Raw genomic sequence first — 13,785 nt, forward strand, 5'->3', positions numbered from 1 at the left:
AGTTGATTTACAATGTTGTTTCAGGTGTACAGCAGAGTGAATCACTTATACATATATCCACTCTTTTTTAGATTCTATTTCCATATAGGTCATTATAGAGTATTGAGTAGAGTTCCCTGTGCTATACAGTAGGTCCTTATTAGTTATCTGTTTTATACAGTTGTGTGTATATGTCAATCTCAATCTAGCTCTCCCACCATCTTACCCCCTGGTAACCATAAGTTTGCTTTCTACATCTGTGACTCTATATCTGTTTTGTAAATAGGTTCATTTATACCCTTTTCTTAGATTCCACTATAAAAGCGATTTATTTGTCTTTCTCTGTCTGACTTCACTCAGTATGACAATCTCTAGGTCCATCCATGTTGCTGCAAATGGCAATTATTTCATTCTTTTTAATGGCTGAGTAATATTCCACTGTGTATTAGTACATCTTCTTCATTTCTCTCTTTATCTATTTCTATTTCTCTAAATGTCCGTCGATGGACATTTAGGTTGCTTCCATATCCTGGCTATTGTAAATAGTACTGCAACGAACATCAGGGTGCAGGTATCTTTTCGAACCATGTTTTTCTCTGGATATAGGCCCAGGTGTGGGATTGCCGGATCATATGGTAGCTCTATTTTTAGTTTTTTAAAGAACCTCCATACTGTACTCCATAATGGTTGTACCAGTTTACATTCCCACCAACAGTGTAGGAGGGTTCCCTTTTCTCAACACCCTTTCCAGCATTTATTGTTTGTAGACTTTTTGATGATGGCCATTCTGACTGCTGTGAGGTGATACTTCACTGTAGTTTTGATTTTCATTTCTCTAATAATTAATGTTGAGCATTTTTCGTGTGCTTTTTTTTTTAAGATTAGCCATTTGTTTTTTTTTGTTGTTTTTTTTTTTTTGTTTTGTTTTTTTTGGCTGCATTGAGTCTTAGTTATAGCACGTGGGATCTTCATTGTGGCATGTGGGATCTGTCATTGAGGCAGGCAGGCTCTTCGTTGTGGTGTCTGGGCTTCTCTCTAGTTGTGGCATGCGGGTTCCAGAGTGCACAGGCTCACTAGTTGTGGCGTGCAGGCTTAGTTGCCCCACAGCATGTGGGATCTTAGTTACCTGAGCAGGGATCAAACCCACATCCCCTGCATTGGAAGGCGGATTCTTTACCACTGGACCACCAGGGAAGTCCCTCATGTGTTTTTAGACCATCTGTATGTCTTCTCTGGAGAAATGTCTGTTTAGATCTTCTGCCCATTTTTGATTGGGTTGTTCTCTTGCCATAGAGCTGCATGAGCTGTTTGTAAATTCTGGAGACTAATTCCTTGTCAGTCACGTCATTTGCAACTATTTTCTCCTAGTCTGTAGGCTGTCTTTTCATTTGGTTTATGGTTTCCTTTGCTGTGCAGAAGCTTTTAAGTTTAATTAGGTCCCATTTGTTTATTTTTTTCCATTACTTTAGGAGGTGCATCCAAAAAGATGTTGCTGCAATTTATATCAAAGAGTGTTCTGCCTATGTTTTCCTCTAAGAGTTTTACAGTATCTGGCCTCACATTTAGGTCTTTGATCCACTTTGACTTTATTTTTGTGTATGCTGTTAGAGAATGTTCTAATTTCATTCTTTTACATGTAGCTGTCCAGTTTTCCCAGCACAGCTTATTGAGGAGACTGTCTTTTCTCCATTGTATATTCTTGCCTCCTTTGTCATATACTAATTGACCGTAGGTGCATGGGTTTATTTCTGGGCTTTTATACTGTTCCACTGATCTATATTTCTCTTTTTGCGCCAGTACGATACTGTTTTGATGACTGTAGCTTTGTAGTATAGTGTGAAGTCAGGGAGCCTAATTCCTCCAGATCTGTTTTTCTTTCTCAAGATTATTTTGGCTATTAGGGTGTCCTTTGTGTCTCCATGCAAATTAAAAATTTTTTTGTTCTATTTCTGTGAAAAAAGCCATTGGTAATTTGATAGGAATTGCACTGAATCTGTAGATTGCCTTGGGCAGCATAGTCATTTTGACAATGCTGATTCTTCCAATCCAAGAACATGGTGTATCTCTCCATCTGTTTGGGTCATCTTCGATTTCTTTAATCAGTGTCTTATTGTTTTCAGAGTACAGGTCTTTTGTCTCATTGGGTTGCTTTTAAACCTATTTTAGATACTCATATTTTAGCTTTAAAAATTTAATGTTTTTAAAGAGTTTCAATATTAACACACTGTACAGCACTTAAGAGAAAAGCATATCATTATTTCAAAATTAAAAGAAATCTCATAGTTCAAGGAATTCCTACCAACAAAGCACCATGGAAATTCTCTTCCTAAAAAGCCAGACTGTCTTCAAATGTTTTTCATGACTCAGCCACTATTTATTTTCATTCTCTCTAGGCAAGAAATGACCTTTTGAAAAAACAAAATCCTATAAAGTTGTTTAGACATATTTCCTAGTCCAACAGTAATAAATGTAATTTTCTGGTATAAATTAAAAAATAATGAAATGTGTGGAACAGTTGGTATTTGTTCATCTTAACCTGTTCTTCCTACTCCCAACACTTGAAATAGTCTTTGGGTTAGAGTGGCTCTGGTGAAGGAGACAAGAAAACGCTTTCCAGAAATAGCACACACATTCCTTCATAAAAATAAAACCAGAGTCTTGGTTTAAGTCCAGCCAGGTTGGCTGCCTATAAATTCATTATCAATCTTTAACACGGCCCTAATATACCTCCCCTACCCGCTGGCCACAGCAGAATTTTAATCAGGCAGTTCCCAAGCAAAGGATTTATCCACACTGGAGCAGACATGGTTTGGAACATTTTATTGGCATACTGGTGTCATATTTAGGAACCACAGACTTTTGTCAGACTGGGTTAGCTTGAATGACAAATATCAATGATCAACTATATTTGAAATATTGTTAAAGTACCTAGAAATAATAGGCATTAAAATTCATTCCATTCACTGCAACAAACCTCTAAAGATTTCATGTCCTCAGTGGAACCGGCATACTGTAATTGTTATTTGGAACTTAATGTAACCTCAACAGCAACAGAGAGACAATGCAGTCCTCTCATTATGCACATGCTCTAGGATCGTTTATTTTAATGCTTTCAAATAAATATGTTCCATGCAGCACACCACAATAAATAAGGAGCAGCAATGTTCTTCTAGTAAATCCATTCATAATGTGAGTCACCGTGTAAAACGCCACATCTCAAGTCTTTGGCCCTGTACCATAGCATGACACCACATCTGCACCTAATCATATCTGGCTTCATATGGATTTAATAGGACTATGCCAGAAGTGCCTGTAAGCACAGATTTAACCAGAGGTTTCCAGCTATTAAATACAGCTACTAAGTAGTTAAAAGGCAACAACTACGCAAGAAGCCTTCAACGCAAGAAGGCTCCTACCTCCCCACCCCCACTTTTGAGACAGAAATATAAAGGTAGAAATGCTCTGGTGAATTTCAGGTCAGTGGACAGTATACATCTGGAATACTTGGAGCAAAGCTGGCACAACATGGCGCCCAAACGGTCACGGCAACACTGATACTGAATGGACACTGAATACAAGCGGACTTGATGACTGCAGATGCTGCTCCAGAAGGTCAAGGTGGGGACGGCTCATTTCCACTAGGCAGATAACTCAACGGCGCCTTCCTCCTCGCTGTCAGCTCTGTTTGCACGAATCTCCACGAGGGTCCTGGCAAATCGGGTCCACTCATCATTGTGGGGAACTGCAAGCTGCAAAACAAATTAACGGAAAATGGTGAACAAGATATCTTTCAGGCTGAAAGCCTTGAAGCCTGCATGACTGTTCTTCTTGAAACATGATTCCCTTGGAATGTAAGGAAATCAGATAGTCTTCCTTGAATCAGATCTCTGAAGCGTTGCTCTTAGACTGATAATTTAAGAGAATAATGTCACTCTCAAAAGCAAAATCGCAGGTGGGATTTATAAAACATTAAAAACTTATGTAAACTATACAATTCATACAGTATCCAAGTTAAAGCACTTGCAGTAAGAAGACCAGAATTAGAGCGAACACGACAAATAAAAACTGCATTACTAGGAATTTGAAATAACGGTGGTATTGTCTTCCTAACTCGATGCTATTGATCCTTTTCTAAGTGTTGCTAACGTGCCAATATATATATGACAAGAGTATAACTTACATATTCAAAGAAATCTTACTACTATAATATGACATTTTGGCTTTTCCAGCAAGATCGTATATGATGATGCCAATGAATAATAGTAACTAAGATTTACCAAGAGTTCTGCTCTAAGTACTTTACATGTATTCTACTTATTCCTCACAGCAATACTATATAGGATAATATTAGCATTTACATTTTACAAAAGGAGAAATTGAGGCACAGAAAGATTAACTCATCTTACCAGGGTTGCATAGCCAGCAAATATCAGTGCCAATGTCATCTGGTTCCAGTAATTACATGCTTAGCCAGTATGCTACACTGAATCACCAAAAAGAGGGATTATAAAATTTCCCCAGAGTATCTTCTCCTGTGCACAGTTCAGTAAGGAGAAAATTAACCCCACCTGACACAAACTGCATGTATGGATTTTTGTTAGGTGTTTTAAAGGATAATGATTTCTCTACATGGCATCTAAAAATGAATTGTTTAAAGGTATCATGCAAGTGTTTGGAATAAAAAAGAATTATTTGAAGATGAGAAGCAGGATCAAGTACAAGTCTGAATGGTTTTCATGTAATAAAATTTGTTTCGACTGTACAGCCATTTTCTTGGAAGACTACCCTGTAAGATGATGTAATCCATCTACAGATACTAGCGCTACACATGCTATCCATATATTCCATAAACATTAATAACACACAATCATCCCAGTCAATATACATTTCCCAAAATAAAAAAGCAGCAAATAAATCTAAACTTTGAGATCACTTTTACAGCTGAAAAATTTCTTACTATGTCAAGCCAGACATTTAGGACTTTTTAAAATTTAATTTTATTTATTTTTGGCTTCCTTGGGTCTTTGCTGCTGTGTGCGGGCTTTCTCTAGTTGTGGTGAGCGGGGGCTACTCTTTATTGTGGTGCGCGGGCTTCTCGTTGCGGTGGCTTCTCCCGTTGCAGAGCACGGGCCCCAGGCATGCAGGCCTCAGCAGTGGCGCAGGCTCAGTAGTTATGGCTCGCAGTCTCTAGAGCACAGGCTCTGTAGTTGAGGCGCACGGGCTTAGCTGCTCCGCAGCATGTGGGATCCTCCCGGACCAGGGCTCGAACCCGTGTCCCCTGCATTGACAGGTGGATTCCCAACCACTGTGCCACCAGGGAAGCCCTTAGAACTTTAAATTTTTATCATAGCCGATGATATCCTCAGATACGATCTATCCAAGACAACTTACTGGAGGGTGGCACCATCATCCTACAAAGTACCGTCCTTCAGTTAGTGCTCTGTCCTGAGGTTAAATGTTTCAAGGAGTTAATTCTGGAAATGATATACAGGTGGGAGAAGTAAGTTTTTTTTCTTTTTTTTTTTGTAGTTCTTTGTTATTTCTTATTTGGAGAAACGGAGTACTAACAAGAACTCTCATTTAGTCATATGAGTGAGTTCTGAATGGTTAAGTACTTCCCTAGTTATTGAAATGAATCCAAATTCCCTTTTAGACAGTGACACAAGTTCACAACAGTCTTGAATGGCACTGTTACCCCTTTGCTCAGTTCATTTTCTCTACTTTGAGTTATTTTCCTGTGCTCCACTATTCTTCATTTTTCTCTTCCATTTTACAAAACACTGCACTGGGGAAATGAAGTCCTCAAAATAAATTATACAAAGAGCTAACAAAAAGTATGAGCAGGAAAAGGTTGGCAACATATTTATATGAAAGAATAGGTCCACTCTTTCTTGTCTTTTCTCCAGCTCCTGACCAAGCCCTCCCAGAAAGAACCACAAAAACAAAACAAAAAGCCCAAGAAGATACAAAAGCGAATCCTGATAACAACTTTTTCTCATATAAGGTGAGAATCAAGTTAAATCTAAAATGCCTCGTAACTTCATGTAACGTTAAATATTGGAAAAAAGCAGATCTCACTAGTAAAAGTGATATACTCGAGGGGTTTGGCTTCTAAACGTAACACTGTACTTATTATTGGTTAAAATGGCACAAATTTAAGTTACTATATGATACCATATGTAATGTTTTATTGATAGCAATGTATAGAAACAATATACTAAAACAGAACAGGTCAATGTGTTTACATAGTTTCATGTAGTGGTAATGGCAAGACTTAAGAAACAACTCTAATAAACATTATGAAACATTAAGGGTTGAATATGTGTCCAGATACAGTCTGGGACAGAACTGAGTATCACTGACGACATATAAAATTGCACATCTAACTTTTCAAAGACAAATTTTTTGGAAGTCTCGTTCCTTTATTTGTTAAAGAAATCAAAGTAGTAATTTTAATATTTGCCATTAATAAAACATAAAATTTAAAGGGTTTTGTAAGTAAAATCTTTGAGGTTTTTTTAAAAAAATTGAAGTATAGTTGAGTTAAAAATTGTTTCAGGTGTGCAGTAAAATGATTCAATTATATATACTTCAGATTATTCTCTATTTTATATTACTACAAAGTATTGAATATAGTTCCCTGTGCTATTCAGTAAATCTCTGTTGCTTATCTATTTTACATATAGTAGTTTCTGTCTGTTAATCCCATACTCCTAACATCTCTCTTCCCACTCCCATCTTCCCTTTTGGTAACTGTACGTTTGTTTTCTATGCCAGTCTGTTTGTTTTGTATCTACATCCGTTTGTATCATTTTTTAGATTCCACATATAAGTGATATTATGATATTTATCTTTCTCTGGCTTACTCCACTTAGTATAATAATGTCTAGGTCTGTCCATATTGCTGCAAATGGCATTATTTCATTATTTTTTATGGCTGAGTAATATTCCACTGTGTATCTATACCACATTTTCTTTATCCACTCATCTGTCAGTGGACATTTAGGTTGCTTCCATGACCTGGCTATTGTAAATAGTGCTGCAATGAACACTGGGGTACATGTATCTTTTCCAATTAGAGTTTTCATCTTTTCCAGATATATACCCGGGATTGCTGGGTATGTGGATTGCTGTGTGGGATTGCTGGATGATATGGTAGCTCTAGTTTTATTTTTTTCTCAGGAACCTCCATACTGTTTTCCATAGTTGCTGCACTAATTTACATTCCCACCAACAGTGTAAGAAGTTTCCCTTTTCTCTACACCCTCTCCCAGCATTTAGTATTTTTTGCCTTTTTGATGATGGCCATTCAGACCAGTGTGAGATAATACCAAGTTGTGGTTTTGATTTGCAATTTTCTAATAGTTATGGATTTTGAACATCTTTTCATGTGCCTGTTGGCCATCTCTATGTCCTCTTTGGAGAAATGTCTATTTAGGTCTTCTGCCCATTTCTTTGATTGGGTTGTTCAGTTTTTTTGATACTGAGTTGTATGAGCCGTTTGTATGTTTTGGATTAGCCCCCTGTCAGTAGCAGCATTTGTAAATATTTTCTCCCATTCCATAGGCTGTGCTTTGCTGTTATAGAAGTTTAGGTCTGATTTGGTCCCATCTGTTTATTTTTGCTTTTATTTCTTTTGCCTTGGGGAACTGATCTAAGAAAATATTGCTGTGATTCATGTCAGAGGATGTTTTGCCTATGCTCTCTTCTAGGAGTTTCATGGTGTCATGTCTTATATTTAGTTCTTTAAACCATTTTGAGTTTTTGTATATGGTATGAGGGATATTGTAATTTCATTGATTTACATGTTGTCCAGCTTTCCCAGCCCCACTTGTTGAAGAGACTGTCTTTTCTCCATTGTATATTCTTGGCTCCTTTGTCACAGATTAATTGACCGTAGGTGTGTGAGTTTATTTCTAGGCTCTCTATTCTGTTCCATTGATCTATGCCTGTTTTTGTGCCAATACCATGCTGTTTTGATTACTATTGCTTTGTAGTACAGTGTGAAGTCTGGAAGGGTTATGTCTCCTGCTTTGTTCTTTTTCCTCAGAATTCTGGGTCTTTTGTGGTTCCATGTAAATTTTAGGATTTGTTCTACTTCTGTGAAAAGTGTCATGGGTATTTTGATAGGGATTGCATTAAAGCTGTAGATTGCTTTGGATAGTATGGCCATTTAACAATATTAATTCTAATATTCTAATCCAAGAGCATGGATATCTTTCCATTCTTTGAATCACTTTCCTTTATCAGTGTTTTATAGGTTTCAGCATATACGTGTTTCACCTCCTAGGTTAAGTTTATCCCTAGGTATTTTATATATATATTTATATTATATAAATATATTTATATATATATAAAATAAATAAATAAATATACTGGGTTTTTTTTGGCTGCACCCCACAGCTTGCGGGATCTTAGTTCCCTGACCAGGGACGGAACCCAGGTGCTCAGCAGTGAAACCACAGAGTCCTAACCACTGGACCACCAGGGGATTCCTGGTAGGTATTTTATATTTTTCATGCTATTTTAAATGGGATTTTTACTTTCTCCTTCTGATGTTTCATTGTTAGTGTAAAAAAATGCAACAGATTTCTATATATTAATCTAAGAATGAATTTTATCAAATTTAAAAGTTTCTGATAAAAATATACCCTACTGTGGAACTACTGCAATACATTTGACCTTTTCCATGGTGATGGAAATAATCGTACTATATTTGTCCTTAAAAATACAGATTCACCCTCACAAAATGTTTCACAGTATTCTAACATGTCTTCTTGATCTGTGAAAGTTTCATTTAGGTTGGGAAAATATTAGAAGTTTGTTTTTTCTTTTTTAAATTGCTCTGCCAAGCATTTTCCTCTCTAGAATACCATAAACTTTACAGAAAAGTTAGCTTGTTTTGGCTCACACACACAAAATTCTTGATTAGAGCAGGATGAGAACACAATTGCTTCTAGAAACTTAAATTTATCTACCTCATCCTATCACACTTTTTCATCTAGCTGACTATAAAAACAATCCAAGATCATCGTAATGTTAGAAGGTGAGGTGCACACTGCCCCATTTTTAGAGTTAAATATCACCATCAGGAAGCACTTTAAGTATAATCTTAGCTTGAATGTGTGAATGTGTACTCACAGGCTGTTTCCACACCCAAAGTAATCATTTTTGGCATCTGAATTACTTGTAGGTAAGACCAAACAGGTATCCGAACACACAAGACCACCACTCTTTTCATTTTACATCTTTGACTGTAAACAGCATCTGTTTGGACAGAACTGTGTCCTTCTTACCCTTGGCAGTTCCTGACTCTTCTCACCTGGTTCTCTCTTATTAGAAATGTCTAGAAAAGAAGTTCATGAGCATAAGTGCATCTGAAACTTTCTCTAGGAGACTTTTAATCCAATTTTACCTCAATCATTAAGTAGGATAAAAAACTCTGCTCGTTTCTTTGATTAAGAGAAAGACTGCTGTCATGCCCTTCTAACTAGCATATATATATCTATTCAGTACTGATTTAGTCATCATGGACTTAGTACCAGCTATATGGCAGGCACTATGGTAGGACTAAAGATACAGTGATGAATCATTTTGGCATATGATGACGACTATAAATATTAATTATCGTGTTCTCTTAGGTCAAAATGTGTGAATACTGGCGTAGGTTTTTTTTTTTTTTTAAACTTTACTGATATTCAGAAAGTGAGTAGAGTAACCTAAAATTTACCTTCTTACAGTGATAACTGCAACATTTCCTGGTATGTGGTGTGTGTCAAGCGAGTAGCAGGGAAGCCAATGGCATGTTAATGACATGGCTTCAGCATCTCTTCAGGTTTCTGTCAAGGCATTAAGGCTAAATCTAGACCATCACTATGGATTTTTTCCCCCTGAAAATAAGTTTAGAATAATTTTCAAACAATTTACATTTCTGATAGGAAGAATATTCACAAGTGTCTAATGGTGATGAACAATTTCAGTTAACTTAAAAAACATATTTGAGAAGCACTGTGAAGGAAATAGCCCATAGTTATATCAAGGGACTACCATAAAAAAGGGCCCGATAAAATTGACCACTATTGTCCTGAGTCAAAGTGGATCTGGAAACATTTTGAGCCTTCAGATTCATCCACCAACGTCCACATCCTAGGTCAGAGGTGACTCAGATTCTTCTACTGCTTCATCCAGGGTTCACCACTCGCCAGTTTACCACCCCCCTTCGCAATTGGATGACTGTTTTCTAACTTTTTGCTAAATGTATAAAGCATTTTTGTGCCAAAAGCACTCAGGGAGCTGATTCCTGAGATAACAAAATCTTAGCTCTAAGAGTAAGTGCCTCTTATAGATATGATATGACCATACATTTACAGCCAAGGGAACTAAGGCCAAAGGTAGTTTCTGAAGCAGTAATTTGGCCCTAAGGAGGAGGTAAAATGAACCTTAGATTTGGACAGGAAACTTAAGTCCTGCTTTCATCTTGGTTACTGGCCATGGCCAGGCACTTAACCTCTCATTGCCTCAATTGTAAAATGGGGACGATGGTGTCTGACCCATTTATCAAAAGAGACGTGGAGAGGATGAGAAAGGTAATCTAAGTGAAGAAAGTACTATGAGTTCAACACGGAATAGTCATGCATTCTTGTTCTTTGAACAGTTACTCAGGTTGAACATGTTCCTAAAAATCACATATGTGAGTGGCATACATATCAATTCGATATCATTTTTGTGGTTTTGCTTTAAGAATTAATTCTAATTTTGCTATGTGAGGACATTAAGAAGCAGACCTCTCTCTGACAGACAGGAAACAGAATGACAGGGAGCTGAATGATTTGCTCAAGACCATGTGTCAGTGTGGGCAATCAGGAGCCTCACCCCTTTAGGAAATGCCAGCATACCATGGCAGGTAATGTGTTTTGAGTCACCTGCTAGAAGATTCTAAATATTTTTAATCTTCTAAGATTCCTGGAAGATGTAAAGGTCAGAAATAAAAAGCAAAAGTGCAAAAGTTGTGGAAAAAATTCATGAAAATTGATCGTTTTCATCCTCCCCCTTCATCCCCCTAGTTGTAAGGCTGTGTCATGGGTCTGCCCCCCACCCTCCTCCCGCCTGAATGGAATGGAGGATGCCCTTAGATCCTGCCCTACCCCATGCCCAAATAACTAATTAGGCTAACCACTGGGTGTCCTGCCTGGGCTTCCTAGGCTTCTTGTGTACCTAAAGGGAGGCACAGATTGCACGATAACTAGATTTTGAGAATGGAGCCAGGGTTGACTTTTTTCCACCTCAGACAGCACCCAGATGATATGGTTTCTTTCACAGCTCTGCCAATAATTTCCTGGGTGTCCTTAGGAAATGTATGTTTTAACATCTTCATTTGTGAGAAAAAGGAATTTTTTCACTAGCTCCTAGGACCATTGTGAATATTAAACAAGACCTCCCCCAAATATAAAAGGCTTAAGCTCAGTGTTTGGCACATTATAAACCCCAGATAAATGATGTTGTTCACCCTATGTTTTTCCTTCTTAATGTTAATTCCCTCTCCTCCAATTTTTTTTTCTTTTTTTGCTTCCTTACCTATTTTCTTTCTTCCATTTTCTTATTTTCACCTACATAGAGCACTGCATTTTTTAGAAGTACACCTTAGGTTTGATCATATTTGCTTTCTAAAAAACCCATACACATCATTTCCTAGATAGCTATTATTAAATGTATGACTGAGTTTCACGAACTGGGTGTGGGGAAAGGGTTCTTTCAGATCACAAGAAAAATCCTGTCAGGACGTTTTGTTAATTTAAAAATCAAATTCCAAGTATAATTGGAATTTTCCAAGTATAATTATTCCTTGTAAATATACACATGCATCTTTTTCATTCTTCAAATATGACCAATACAGCTTTGTCAAGCTATTTTTTAAAAAAATTTTTTTTATAAATTTATTTATTTACTTATTTATTTTTGGCTGCATTGGGTCTTCATTGCTATGCACGGGCTTTCTCCAGTTGCAGCCAGCAGGGGCTACACTGTGTCGTGGTGCACAGGCTTCTCATTGCAGTGGCTTCTCTTGTTGTGGAGTGTAGGTGCACGGGCTTCAGTAACTGTGGCACGTGGGCTCAGCAGTTGTGGCTCGTGAGCTCTAGAGCTCAGGCTCAGTAGTTGTGGTGCACAGGCTTAGTTGATCCGCAGCATGTGGGATCTTCCCGGACCAGGGCTCAGACCCGTGTCCCCTGCATTGGCAGGGGGATTCTTAACCACTGCACCACCAGGGAAGCCCAAGCTATTTCCTTTTCATGGCACTTTCTATGGTGGGAATCTACATTTTTAGCTCAAGTTGTAAGGCCTTGTAACCACTGAACATGCTGTTATAAAAATCAAATGACTTTTTATAACCAGGGTTAAGCACACAAATACCATGCATGTGTCCCTTTTTATAAGCACATGGCTAACCATTCTAAACAGTCCTCAGTCAAGCCTCCCTCATTTGTTAGTAATTTTAAAGGGTTTATAGTACCTAGCAGCTGATTTTAAATAGCTGCGGTATCTGCAGTAACTCCTACCAGCCCAACGCTGTATTTTTTATGTTAAAAGTATCTGTCTCAGGCACTGCCTAGTATAAAAGCAGGTTACTTTTTAAAAATATCTTGGATAATTAAGACAGAAAGGCATTCTGTAATTTCAGCATGCCACGCTTAACGTATCTGAGAAACCAAGCAAATTAAAATGAGTAGGACTCCAGGTTTCAGGATGAATATTCCAGGATGTGTGGTTCGGCAGCATCTTTGTAATCTTTCAATTAAATGGAGTCATTAAAAAAAAAAAAAGTCTGAGACAATTACGTTAACCATGGATTCCAAAGAGATACACAATTCAGCTCCTGGATTAACCTAAAAACGAAAGTTTTCTTTAAAACGGTATCTTACGAGTTACCTTTTCACTTTAATGCACACTGATTTTGTTGTTCTTGTTGCTAATGCATTTAAAGAAACCGTGGACGTGAACATGGGTTTCCACAGAACAACTGCTAAACCCTTCTAAGCTCTAAAAGCTTTTTAAAAAGTACAACTGTTAGTGGCACCCCAATTCAGGAGATTGCGAACTTACCGGTGTACAAACACACATTTGTGTTCAGAGGAAGCCTATGTTTTTTAGGACACTTCCCTTTGCCACACACACAGAGGGAAGCAAAGCGGGAGGTCGTAAGCAATGAAACAGCCGCCAGAACAGAACGAGACCAAGCTCCACTGTATTTAACTCTTGGGAGAGTCTAGCATCACTGGTAACAATGGATGAAACCACGAACCAAAATTCCAAGCCAGAATGCAGTATACAGAGCGCATAAGTATACTACAGTGCTCCACCACGAAAAGATATACTGTGTGGTAACTTAGTATTCAGAGAAGTCCAGAAAGTAGAAGTTACATTAGTCTCCATTCTGTAGCAGCATCTGCTGTTACCAGTCAGTAGGTCAAAATTTCTGTGAAATTTAGCATCATGCTAAATCAGACTACCTAGGGTAGTCTGGTGATATCTGATTATTTTTTGGTTAAGAAAGAATTTCTTTTTTCTGAAAATCCCATCTAAGGGAACCCTCTATCCACCCATGAAGCTTGAGATCTTTCTGCTAAAGTTCTCTTCCTAGTATCTTTAAATGAGTGCTTGACTTTTATAGCATGTTTGTTAGAACAATACTTTTAAAAAATCCATTACCACCCAATTAAGGAAAAAAATTAAGTTAGGACATAAAAGTCAAAAGTAAACAGTAACAAATACGAGTCTATATCAATTTCAATAAGCCAGCAAACACTGAAG

The 13,785-nt window shown here is 37.6% G+C and overlaps 2 protein-coding genes across 10 annotated transcripts in view; one reads left to right on the forward strand and one right to left on the reverse strand.

Annotated features, from left to right (window-relative positions):
- SLC25A13 (solute carrier family 25 member 13) overlaps positions 1 to 13,785 on the forward strand; it is a 332,699-nt gene that overhangs the window by 303,420 nt on the left and 15,494 nt on the right. For 2 of the 3 annotated variants that reach the window (XR_003795232.1, XR_003795233.1), the window contains exons 22-23: positions 5,886 to 5,983; positions 8,383 to 8,477. The gene's annotated coding sequence lies outside the window, so the exon portion shown is untranslated. Of the gene's footprint in view, positions 1 to 3,455; positions 3,598 to 5,885; positions 5,984 to 8,382; positions 8,478 to 13,785 lie in introns of all 3 variants that reach the window. The other variant, XR_003795234.1, reaches the window with a different exon arrangement.
- DYNC1I1 (dynein cytoplasmic 1 intermediate chain 1) overlaps positions 2,788 to 13,785 on the reverse strand; it is a 475,334-nt gene continuing 464,336 nt past the window's right edge. For 6 of the 7 annotated variants that reach the window (XM_029233556.1, XM_029233554.1, XM_029233549.1 and 3 more), the window contains one exon: positions 2,788 to 3,728. In XM_029233556.1, the coding sequence (XP_029089389.1) occupies positions 3,618 to 3,728 (111 nt within the window). In that variant the 3' untranslated portion in view covers positions 2,788 to 3,617. The remainder of the gene's footprint in view (positions 3,729 to 13,785) is intronic. The other variant, XM_029233555.1, reaches the window with a different exon arrangement.

This window comes from Monodon monoceros, unplaced genomic scaffold, assembly GCF_005190385.1.
Source record: "Monodon monoceros isolate NGI ecotype Baffin Bay Population unplaced genomic scaffold, NGI_Narwhal_1 Super_Scaffold_2, whole genome shotgun sequence".
Lineage (NCBI taxonomy): Eukaryota > Metazoa > Chordata > Mammalia > Artiodactyla > Monodontidae > Monodon > Monodon monoceros.